Raw genomic sequence first — 12,472 nt, 5'->3', positions numbered from 1 at the left:
TTTTTTTTGCAGTCCGGAAACGTCGGGACGGGAGAAAATTGTCATCACGCAGGAGTGCGAGCTGATCACGCTGATGACGCGTGTGAAGGGCCGCTTCGATCTGACAACCAACCAGCTCATGTTCACGGAAATAGCATCGCTGAAGGATGACGGCCAGCGGCACGACTTCAAGTTTCCGATCGGTCAACTGCGCGAGCTGCACCTGCGCAAGTTTAACCTGCGACGAAGCGCGCTCGAGATGTTTCTCACCGATCAGACCAGCTACTTTCTGAACTTCACGACGCGGACGCGCAATAAAATATTTACCAAAATTCTCAGCCTGCAGCCACCGAACATACTGTACGGGTCGGGGCGATCGCCGGCCGAGCTGCTGAAATCGTCCGGCCTGACGCAGAAGTGGGCCAACCGGGAGATATCGAACTTTGAGTATCTGATGCACCTGAACACGATCGCCGGCCGGTCGTACAACGACCTCAGCCAGTATCCGGTGTTTCCCTGGATATTGGCCGACTACACGAGCGAGGTGCTCGATCTGAACGATCCGCGATCGTTCCGGGATCTCAGCAAACCGATCGGCGTGGTGAACCCGAAGAACGAAGCGGAGGTGCGCAGCAAGTTCGACGGGTTCGAGGATCCGTCCGGCATGATACCGAAGTTCCACTACGGTACGCACTACTCCAACTCGGCCGGCGTGCTGCACTATCTGATCCGCGTCGAGCCGTTCACGTCGCTGCACATCGAGCTGCAGAGCGGCCGGTTCGACGTGGCCGACCGGCAGTTCCACTCGATCCCGCAAACCTGGAAGCTGCTGATGGACAACCCGAACGACGTGAAGGAGCTCATACCGGAGTTCTTTTACTTTCCGGAGTTTTTGAAAAACATGAACCGCTTCGATCTCGGCGTGCTGCAGATGACGAAGGAGAAGGTGGACGATGTGGTGCTGCCGCCCTGGGCCAAAACGGCAGAAGACTTTATCGCGATCCATCGGCGAGCGCTCGAGTCGGAGTATGTGTCGCAGCATCTGCACCACTGGATCGATCTGATCTTTGGCTACAAGCAGAAGGGCCCAAAAGCGGTCGATGCGCTGAACGTGTTCTACTACTGCTCGTACGAGGGGGCGGTCGATCTGGATAAGATAGCGAACCCGATCGAGCGGGAAGCGGTCGAGGGTATGATTAACAACTTTGGCCAAACGCCGTCGCAGCTGTTGCGGGACCCACACCCGCGGCGACTGTCGCTGGATGAGCTTACGATACGCCTGCTAAAGCTGGAGCTGCGACGGCCGGATCTGACCCTGATTCTGGACCGCGTCCAGTGTACGGCGTGCGATCTATCCACCGACAAAGACCCGGTGGTGTATTTGAGCACGCCGAAAAGTCCGCCCCGGTCGTTTTTGCAAACCAGCCCGGACATGCTGATCACGGTGACGAAATCGGGCATACTGGGCTGCCACAGTTGGATGTCCTTCGACAAGGAGCGAGGCTTTCTGCTCGAGATCGATGCGACCACGCTGAACCTGAAGTGAGTTGAAAGTGGTCCGGAGGGGGGGGGGGGAGGGTGTTTAAGCGTTCTCTCTTTCCAATGGCCTTCGTCAACCGTGTCTTTTGTCTACTGTTTTTTCAGAAATCGCAAAAAGTTGACCGGCCCATTTCATCCATCGATAACGCTCAGCTCGAAACTGTTTGCCCTCAGTGTGGACGCGAAGTACATCTACGCCGGAGGGATCTGGGACAACTCGGTGCGTGTGTTCAACATGGCCCGGGGCAAGGTGGTCGCATCGGCAATCAATCATTTCGGTGAGTCGCTACGGATGCTGTGCTGCAATTGCGATCGTGTACTAAACGAAACTTCCGTTGACAGATGTGGTGACCTGTATCGCTATGGACAACTGTGGCTCGTACCTGGTGACTGGATCAAAGGACTGTACCTGTGTCATATGGTCGCTTAGTACGAGCAACAGCGTCAGCCAACCGGCCGGGTCTAATTTGCAGCCCAACACGGCCGCATTGAACCAGAACCTGGCCGGCAACGTGGTGGGAAGTGCCAATGTTGTACACCTTACCAATAACCTCACGCCGAAACCGGTGCACACGCTGTACGGGCATGACGATGCCGTGTCTTGTGTGGCCATCATGACCGAGCTGGACATGGTGGTTTCCGGCTCACTGGTAGGTTTCCGTGTTTAGGAGACGAATCCTTGAAGGAGTACGAAATAGTAATGCATAATTTTTTTCTGTTTCTTTTTTCTCTTCAGGATGGTACTGTAAATGTGCATACCATCAAGAATGGACAGTTCATCAGGACAATAAATCCCATCGGATGTACGGGCTGCAAGATTGAAGTATCCTTCATTACCATATCCTATCAGGGTGGGTAGAAAGTAAAACAATTGCGCTACAAATAAGAAAAGCTAGCGATTTTCCCCTTTATGATGGAGGGTTCATTGGTTCTTTTCCCTCCCACCAACAGGTCATATCGCTTTCTCAGCCCTCGACGATACTTCCCATTCGGTGCACGTGTTCAGTATAAACGGTGTCAGCCTCGGCTCCAAGTACGTGTCCGGTCGTGTGACTGGGCTGACCTCATCCTCGGACTATTTGGTGGTTTCGGACGACGCCGGCGACGTTACGATGAGCCGACTGTACGGGTAAGTAGTGGGTAAGCTATGTGCTTATCTTTCTCTACATTTTGTACCGATCAAAACTGGAAGTAATGATGTGTAAATTGGCTCAAATTGCAGGCTAAAACCTATCTTCGACATTCCCCTACACGTCCCAACGCAAACGGTTGTGGGAACTGTTGGCAATACACATCTGTTGGCACCGTTGCGAGATGGCAGCTTGGGCGTGATCGGGATCCAGCAACCGATCCCTTATAAAAAGCACACCGTATTGAACGTCTAATCTTCCAACCTGTAGCCTATATATTATCTAGAAAATCACCTTCCAGAGAAGTTAAGTTTGTATCGCGTCAACGCAAAGTCAGTATTCTTCAAATTGTAGAGATTTATTTGAAAAAAAAAAGAAACAATTTCCTGCCTGATATGGGATCGTTGCATTAATGGGAGTCAATTGGTAGTCTATAGATGAATCGCAGGATGAGTTATGTGTTAGGCAGTGTTTCGTTAGATAAATTTCTTCCATGTTTATGTTTTATGTGTGCCCGCTGTATGCTCTTTCTTTCTTACGTTTTATATCCATTGAATGTAATTGGCAACGGATAACGCAAACTACAATCGCATTTCCTCCTCAGAATCCACGAATTCGCAAACTACTTCCCGTCCTGCAGCGTATTGTGACGAACCGTAAACAAAAAGATACTAACATAGGGAATCATTTTAAAACACAAAGCGTTAAAACGTATGAATATGATGTAGAGTAGTGTCAATGTTAAACGTATGTTGTTATAGCTGATCGTGGTGTGGAAGTATTGTTTTAACCGTGTAAACAAAAGCAAATTAAATTAAAAACATTATAAAACATTATAACAAACAATGTGCGATGTAACGTCGGGAGAGGAAAAGATCGCTGTTAGCCAATATATTCAGTATCCAGAGTAGAAGTTTTCTGAACATAAAGCAAAAGTGAGCATTAGTAATGCTATCCCTTCGTGTATCGTGCGTAGAAGACTAGGGAAAGAATTTCGTTTCGAAGATAGTTTCTTTTTCAAGCTTATACACTTATAGGCGTAATCCCTCGATAATAACGATCCTTCATCCTGACAACCCAATTTTTAGAAAACGATATTTTATCAACTACCAAATCCCGTACTATTTCAACATGAGTAAATAAAATACATTTCCACGACTTTTTCTGTTCTTTATTTCTTTTCAATAAAATGCTTTTTTGTAAATCAACTGAGCTTGAATCATAATATAAATTTACAAGATGCAAACTATGAAAACACATTCACCTGTATCGTGCATAATCAAGCAGTTGAAACGCCCCATTTGCAGTGTTTCAGCCGGTAATAAAATGGTTCAAAAATATTGTGTCTTTTTTCCAACGTACCCGATCATTTGAATCGGTGGGTTATTTTTTGTGGACCAAAATATCCCACACAAAATTGTTCCTTGGGACAAGCTGTCACGTTTGGCAATGCTTCAGAACTGTTGCTTGGGAGCGCAGAAAAGGAAGACGCCATTTTGAAACAGTGAAAAACCAAGCTACCCGGTTCCGTGTAAAAGAGTTGCATGATCGCTGTTTGTGGTGTGTCTTGACGTGCTATTTGAGTGAATTTTGCGCCCCTGTTTATTGCCAACCGCATTTTATTATATTGTGCAACGAAATAGGTGAATAATGCTTTAATTCTCTTGACTTTTTGTGATGGCAGCTGCGGTGTGCTTACCTCGACGAGGTCCCCCAAAACCGGGGTATCAAGCTCAGCTTTGTTCTATCGCCAATTGCAGCCCAGAGAACGGGCCGAGTGAAAAATCAATAAACATGCAGCGAAGGGTGTTGCTTCCATAACAGTTTCAAACAATCTTTGAATAGTATAATAAGCTAGTTTTTGGCGAAACGTCGTCGAGAAAATGGTCTTCGGTAGCATTATCGATTTTTCTATCTTTTTTCTATTCTCTCGTAGCAACCCCCGAGAACGGAAGTGAAGTATTCGTTGCCAAGTGTGAACAGCTTACATAAATAATGATGGATATGTCCGGTCCACCGAGAGGTGGCTATCGTGGCCGTGGAGGACCGCCCCGAGGTGGATACAGTGACCGGGGAAGGTAAGGGAGCATAAATGATGCTGTAAATGAGTCCGACGTGTAATACATTCTTAACTTTGTATCATCTTTCCCTTTCTCTCACACACCCAAACACACACACACATATACCCAAACATACGCTGACACGGTTTTTGTACAGCTCACCATTTCCATTCAGAGGTCGCGGCCGTGGAGGCGGACCACCGATGGGTCCCCGTATGGGTATGGGAGGCGGTGGCCCCCCTATGATGCGTGGACGAGGGGGAATGATGCGAGGCGGCGGTCCCCCAAGGGGTATGGGTGGTCCGCCACGAGGCGGTGGTCCACCGATGTCGCGCGGTGGTCCATACGGCGGTGGTGGTGGCGGCCGCCCAATGGGTGGTCGTTCCAATTATGGAGGCCCTCCGTCCTCGGTATCGAACGGATCGGGACCGCCCGCCGCTATTGCTGCGGCAGAAAATGGCGACGGTGGTAAGGTGGCGGAAACAAACGGTGCAACTAAAGCCGTCTCGACCACCTCGGGCGGTGGATCGGGTGCGGGACAGAGTGGTGGAAGTTCCGGCGGTTCGGGCACCGGTGCTGCCCAGGGCGGTGCATCCGGTGGCTCAGAGACAGAGCACATGTCACCTAAGCAATCGATAAAAACGGCCGATTCGAGCAGTTTGGCGGCCGGATCGCAAGAATCGTCGATACAATCCACACACTCGTCCGCACCGTACCATTCGTCTCCGCGCGGAATGTCCCGTGGACGGGGCGGATTTATGTCACGCGGCATGAGTCGCGGCCGGGGTGGTGGCGGAGGTGGATACGGCGGCGGTGGCGGTGATTACGGTGGGCCAAGGCCGTACCGCGGCGGAATGGGCGGAGGCCGAGGACGAGGCGGTGGTGGCGGGTATGGTGGTGGTGGCGGCGGTGGCGGCTACGGCGGAGGTGGTATGTCCGGTGGTGGCGGTTACGGCGGAGGTGGTGGTGGAGGTATGGGTGGTGGTGGCGGTGGTGGTGGATATGGCAACGCGCCACCCTCCTCTTACAACCCGATGGGTGGCTACGGACAAAACAATGGTGGTCCGGGAGGTGGTGGGTACGGTCAGGGTCCACCGCCACCACGCCAGTTCGACTCACGCCAGCCAGCGAACCCGTCCGCCGTACCGCCGATCAACAAGCGCGGTGGTATCCCTGGAGTGGGAGGCCCCCCGGGACCGAAGCGTGGACGGTACGACGCTGGCCCGCCAACACGCGCACTGCCACCGAAGGCTATGCCACCGCATCACGGCGCGGCGGCTCCGGTTCCGTCGTACAGTGCTCCACCCCAGCCAATGGCCAACCACGGTGGCTATAGCGATCCGAACGCGCATGCTCCACAAATGGAACATCAGTACACGCACACACCTGCGGCCAACACTGGCGGATATGGAAACACGGCCGCACCGCAAGCCGGCTACGCCAGCAACGGATACAGCCAAAGCTCGTACGGCAACACGACGATGGCTAGTACCGGGTATCCCAGTACTGGCACGGAGTACGATACCACACACTATGATTATAGGTACATAATCCATTAAAGTAGATAGATGTTTAATTTTGCCGCTTTTTCAGCCAGATGACCTTCTACTTACTGTTCTTGTCCACTGATTGTTATTGTTCAAGCGTGTGAAGCATCTGCTTCTCGTTTCAGTTCATAACAGATTATTCGTTAGCTTAAATTCCTTTTAAAATAACTCTTTTGTGCCTTCTATTTGTTCCACTGTAAACAGCAATACGGCCACATACGATACACGCTATCAGTCTGGCTACACGCAGGATTACAGCCAAACGTACGGCACCACCGCGGACTATAGTGCTGTTTCGACAGACACATACGCCAGCCAGCAGTACGACGATCGCTCCACTGCCTACAGTGGCTACGGTAAGTACGACACAGCTCATGCTCCCTTCGTAGATGCATCAATCTTTTCCTCCTTTCCTTGCATTTAAATACTCTGCATTTTCCTTGAACCATGGTAGTAACGTTACCATGGTGACCGAAGCCTGTAGACACTTACTGCGAGCGTGCCAACGCTCAAACTGTGCAATAGTGTCTATCTAATCGGGAAAGTAGAATGATCTTTAAAGATTGTTAAACTAAGAACAGTGAGAATTCGATACCACTTAGCGATTAGTGGTTTATATTATTATTTCATAAAACAAGAGTACATTGTACGATACAGAAAAAAAACACATAGCAGAGCCAGCTCTATAAAACATTGTATCGTAAGTTTTACGAAACTGAAAACAGTGAAAGTAAAAGGTCCGTATAACAAAATGATGTCGATCGAGCTCGATCATGTAACAAAGTACAAATGCTAGCGATAAAGTAAAGACAATCATTCTATATTATTTCTTGCAACGAACCAATGCAATGGTACCAATGCTACAAGAATCATGCAATTGTGATATAAAGTAGACGTTACGTGACGAATAGCAAAATCCGCATTCGCACTATCGATGCGGAATGGTAGGAATGCAATGAGAATTAAGTTCATTTTTTTTACAAAAATAATCTATTACCAACCGAATTATCATTCGTAGCAGCTTAGGCTCGGGAATAATTTACATTTTAATGTTATTATTTCATCATTAATTTCATTCTTAAAGAATTCGCGGGGAAAATACGGTCGTAGTTGAGCTTGAAGAAAAAGAAAATATGTTGAAAAAAAAAAACAGGCAATACGTATGGAGTATTTTGTTGTTGTTAAAAACAAGTACAACTTAAGACGAGCGAGTATGACGAAATGAACTGAGCATACATATGCCAATAATGCAAAACAGTACGAAAAATAACGCCATAAACTATTCAAAAACACGATGTGAAGGACGCAACTGAAGGAAATGAAACATATTCAACTCTATCACACATTAATCGAAGAACATATTGTGTATATTTGATGAAGTAAAACGCTATATTAATAGTCTTTTCGTGCGTTATGTATGACTAGCGAGCCGATTGATCAAAATATATATAAATAGAGCGTCATTATGCAGTGTTATGTATTAACCGCCATTAACCGCCATGAAGAGAAACAAGCTTTAAAACATATCAAGCAAATTCTGCCAAATGAAAATACGCGAAGAATCAAGAATCAACATACGTACGAAAAATGATAGTTAAATCAACAGCAAAAGAAAACTCAACTGCGATCGTGGGGATGAAGAGGTTTTACGTTTCTTTTAAGTTTGTTAGCCACGTACAGGGACGAGATGATATCATGAAGGTGGTCTAAATATTTGCGGGATTATTTATCATTTTGAAACATGAATTACGCTATAATTGAGTGCTTCCGGTAAAGAACGGAAAACAATCACACAAACCAAAGTAGAAACATGGATTGATCATTATTTAACCTTCGCCAAACAAAAAGATATATATTTTCTTTACTATCCAATGATACATGCAAACAGCTAATGAAAAATGATTCAATTTTCTTCCCCTACCATGTTCTGCCTCAATTTCCTTTCCTTTACAAAACCTCCCTGGCCTTTCTTCAACCTATTCGAACCCAACCGACCATCATTATCAATATTTCATTCTTCCAACTAGACGCGCAAGCGTATTCGCAGGGCTACGCCAAAACTGATCAATACGCACACAGCGGTTACTATTAAACAGCTTAATTAACCGGCTAATCAAAAGCAAAAACGATACCGCGAGCGCATGCCCAAAAAAGGCAAAGGGATGATGGTATAAGGAATAAGAAGGGTGTGCGAGTGTGTGCGCGACAGAGTACGGAGAAGAGTACACATCAAACTGCAGCTGCCGCTACTCTTAACGCGAACAATAACGGCGCAAAACAGCTTTCAAAGATAAAACTCACACATACACACTCTAAAGGCCATGCTGTGCAGTGGGGAAACAAAAACTAAATAGTCAACTGAAGTGTGCGCGCGCGCCTGGGGTGTGCAGGATCAATACACGTCTTCAAGAGAATGAATCCTTTCTCGGCAATCACGCGTCAAAGAAGATAGGATGATAAGCAAACAGTACAGAGTTCTATGCAAAACGCATCTCCCGATTGTGTGGTGTGTAGCCTGGTGTAAAGTGGGGAGGTCCCCCCCTGTGCACTATTACTCAACATGATAACGAACTCATCTATTCAGAAGACCAAAAATTAATAGAGAAAAACGAAAAGAACAATGGTTTTTGCCACATCGCGCTATGCTCCCACACGAAGAGCGTAGAGTTAAACCTACCGACCGACAGCGATCGATCATTTACAAGATGTGTACAGAACTACCTAAACGGAATCGGCTAATGCCGTGGAAAAAAAAACCAGCATCAGCAAAAATAGTAAGCAAAGCGGTGGTAGGCGCATTATTCTGCCAGCTGGCATGGGATGCTCGTTTTAGCATATTAGTAGTTTAAAAACAAGAATCATAACAGCCGAGTAGTAGCAGTCTCTTATCAGTTTCAAGCAGATAGTGTGAGCAATTAGTACGTAAGCACAGTTCGTGAACTATTGCGCAGAATTATTAATGACATAGTGGGAACAGACAGAAAGAGATACACAGAAAGAAAGCCAGGTATCCATCACGTTTGATGAACAGAAGTTTTGTTTTAAGTTTAAATGTACTCCACATACACACAGGGCGACGACAAGCTCGATAGGTTTAAATAATCTAGCAAAGGAGTGCCCCACAAGTGGACAGCAGGAGTACGATATGCGTCTTCATGCAAAAGCGACTAAAATTAGGAAGTTAGCTCAGAGCATGCGCAGAACATTGGAAAACTGCAAGACACAAACGCAAACACAGGATTGAATTTGTAATAATTTGATTGGTTTTAAATCCCTTTTATTTGTTACAAAAGATCATCATGCAAGAGTTTCTCTTTAAGGTTTCCTTTTTTGTTTTGTAAAAGTATGACTAAGCACACAGACTCTTAGAACCCAATAGACGATACTAATAAAACCCATTGAATAGTGTGATTTTGTTTTAAAGCGAATTTTCTCAAAACAGTTAGTAACTTAGCTTTTTATATACTCAACTGACTTGTAAATGCTTTGAGTTTTTTTTCTGACACCTTCGAGAGACAATTATGTATTTCCCTTTATCTTTCGTTATCTTCCACTGAAATATATTGTGTTATAGTCATAAAAATGCAGGGCTCAGCAGGACGCAGCAAGGCATTCAAACATATTTTTTTGGCTACCACTTAGAACGTAAGCTAAAGGAATAATAATAATAATAACAATATAGACTAGAAATTACAGTGAGTAGGGATAAGGTGCGTGTTAAGCAAGATTTTTGGCAGGCAACTTACATTCAATTTGTGTCCGAGTATGCGTGCGAAGGGCAAATTACACATCGGAAAGGGTTTAAGCATTTTTGAAAGCAAAGTATTGGCAGTGGTAGTAGGTAGGTAAGGTGAGTCAGTTATGGAACTACGTTTTCTATACATAATTTGACTTTCACTTGAAATGTAGTCGCCCCCTTTCCGCTCAGTCATTTAACGCAAAACGTGAAAGATGTCCAAGCAAGTCAAGCAAGTAAAGGGATCAGTTTGTGCAGAGTGTACTATCTTACGGTGGAGCAGCAGAAACGAAAATAAAATGGAAACATGAAACCAACTACACACAACCAACCGATAAAGCTAACCATAAATAAATTTGGTAACACAAACCGTACAGTATGCTTTAGAGGGCGCGTTTCATTATTTTACTTACTACACAAACCTTTCGTAGACTCCGGTATCTCTCAAACGAAATATTTTATTATTCTCATCATTTTCGTGTGTAACGTCTTATTTTGATGGCAAAGGCAGAGGAAGAAAAGCACGTTTTTATGCCCTAAGTCGTACAAAAATCTACAATAGCAATTGCTCAAAGCACTGAAAGAAGAGGAAGGGACAAAGGGTACACATGGTTATGTGTTGTGGAACATATACATATCAACGAGTACGCCGAGTATAGGTATCGAAGAGAGTTTACCTGACCTGGTTTACCTGGTTTAAATGGCCAATTGCTTACCTGTGCACGGCATGGGGGTAACAAGCAGCTCTAATCTCTACACTTCGGTCGGTACCAATAGCAAGCAACGGCTATGCAAAATTATGTTTCGAAATGATTTCATTGCATCTTCTTATCTATAGAACCTTCCCTGAAAAGTCATTCCCTTGAAAGACAAAAGCTACCTGGCTGTTGTAAAAATCCATCTACCGGGTACCTGCAAACGCCCTAAATCATCTACAAAAAGGTTGGTAGAGAACCTATTATGCTTTATATTGTCCATAGACAAGCAACAGGCAAACCTTAAATATGATTTCTTTTAAATATTCGTTCGTTTTGCTAATCTTATAGCAGTAATTCTGGAGTAAAAAAATCGTACCAATAAATTCCAACGTTCAAAGCTTTACGATAAAAAGTGATATTGAATTAATGCAGTAAATATACTATAACACGATAATGGTTAAATTTAAAACATGTCTTCCAATAACAGCTAAGCGCATTTGCTGTGTGCTGCGCCATCGTAATTATTAAAATCGAACAAATTGTTTAATGTTTATTACAACAAATCCAAGCATAAGAAAGGAAATGAACGCGATGTAATACAACGCGCTAATAGATTATGTGTATGCATCGTAATCATTTGCCGTGGTAAAACCAATCGGTTTCTTTCATTGTTTAATGTTGGGATTTATTTTGTTTAAACCGTCATAATATAACGATGAAAATAGAAGACTTGAAACGCCGCAAAGGTTGAAACTGAATTATGAATTTGAGTAATTTCACAAAAGAAGCGCTAATAAGAATGCTTGTGATTAATATGAGCGTGATATGCAATCTCCACCACCAGCAGTGCTTATCTGCTGGCATATGGAACTAGAATGGGATGTGAAACCTATTATTCCTGATTTTGCAAAAAAAAAAAAATTCAAATCTGTCCTAAACATGTGCCTTTCCATGGGTTTAAGCCATAGATGAAAACGGGGATTAGAATGGGAATGTAATCGCTTGATATCCGATTGACAAACAAACAAAAACAAGATGACGAACCAAATCAGAATCTAAACACAACTGAAAACAATCTGGAGAAAAGAGTTACGAAATGAGAAACGTCTACACACATTGTGTCAACTGCCAGAGAAAACAAGGTAATTATTGGTATTTAATATGTTTGCTATTCAATGCTTCTTAATTTACAAATTACATCCACTTATGATATGCCGTCCTGTAGTACTTATTCATAGTTTGATTATACACATACGTAAAAGGGAAGAACCTCCTCACCACCGCTGATCAATCGGCAACAGCTGAACGGTACACTGATAAAAATACCCAATGCACAGTTTGAATATATATTTTTTAAATATATGATTTTTGTGGACCCATATATGAAGGTGATGGCCCCAATACGGTACAATTCGACGTTGGTAATTTAAAACAAACATTTTAGTTCGTTAAAGAAACTATTAATGAGCAACGATATTATGATACAAAAACGAGTACATTACATATAGCGATTATACATGGTCGAATGTGTCTGACTGCCGCAAGGAAAACTGTGTAAATTTTAAAAAAATCGCACAAAGTCAAATACCACAATGTGTGCATTTAAAAGTTTATTTATTTCGACTCAACAGTCCCCTATCTATACCATATTATCTGACTGAAAAAACGCAATCCTGATTGCTGCACCGCTGGGGGAACGCGCATGCGTAGTAAAAAAAACAAGAAAATATGCTGTACAACAAACAAGCCGTAAATTTTGTCTAATTTATGTTGAAATTACCAA

General features: G+C 44.4%; 2 protein-coding genes across 3 annotated transcripts in view; both read left to right on the top strand.

The window, feature by feature from the left end:
• The window catches only part of LOC120893256 (neurobeachin-like protein 1), a 64,182-nt gene extending 60,376 nt beyond the window's left edge, over positions 1-3,806 (top strand). For both annotated transcript variants that reach the window (XM_040295049.1, XM_040295048.1), the window contains 6 exons: positions 13-1,521; positions 1,624-1,796; positions 1,861-2,168; positions 2,255-2,369; positions 2,470-2,647; positions 2,741-3,806. In XM_040295049.1, the coding sequence (XP_040150983.1) occupies positions 13-1,521; positions 1,624-1,796; positions 1,861-2,168; positions 2,255-2,369; positions 2,470-2,647; positions 2,741-2,903 (2,446 nt within the window). In that variant the 3' untranslated portion in view covers positions 2,904-3,806. The remainder of the gene's footprint in view (positions 1-12; positions 1,522-1,623; positions 1,797-1,860; positions 2,169-2,254; positions 2,370-2,469; positions 2,648-2,740) is intronic.
• Positions 3,807-4,111: 305 nt separating this feature from the next.
• Positions 4,112-10,377, top strand: LOC120908658 (glycine-rich cell wall structural protein 1.8-like). The gene is made up of 5 exons (XM_040319880.1): positions 4,112-4,291; positions 4,585-4,726; positions 4,866-6,251; positions 6,460-6,611; positions 8,283-10,377. Exons 2-5 carry the CDS (start codon positions 4,644-4,646, stop codon positions 8,345-8,347), a joined length of 1,686 nt encoding a protein of 561 aa, XP_040175814.1. The 5' UTR covers positions 4,112-4,291; positions 4,585-4,643; the 3' UTR covers positions 8,348-10,377.
• The last annotated feature ends 2,095 nt before the right edge of the window (positions 10,378-12,472 follow it).

Source organism: Anopheles arabiensis, chromosome 2, assembly GCF_016920715.1.
Source record: "Anopheles arabiensis isolate DONGOLA chromosome 2, AaraD3, whole genome shotgun sequence".
NCBI lineage: Eukaryota > Metazoa > Arthropoda > Insecta > Diptera > Culicidae > Anopheles > Anopheles arabiensis.
This window is presented reverse-complemented; position numbering and strand designations above follow the sequence as displayed.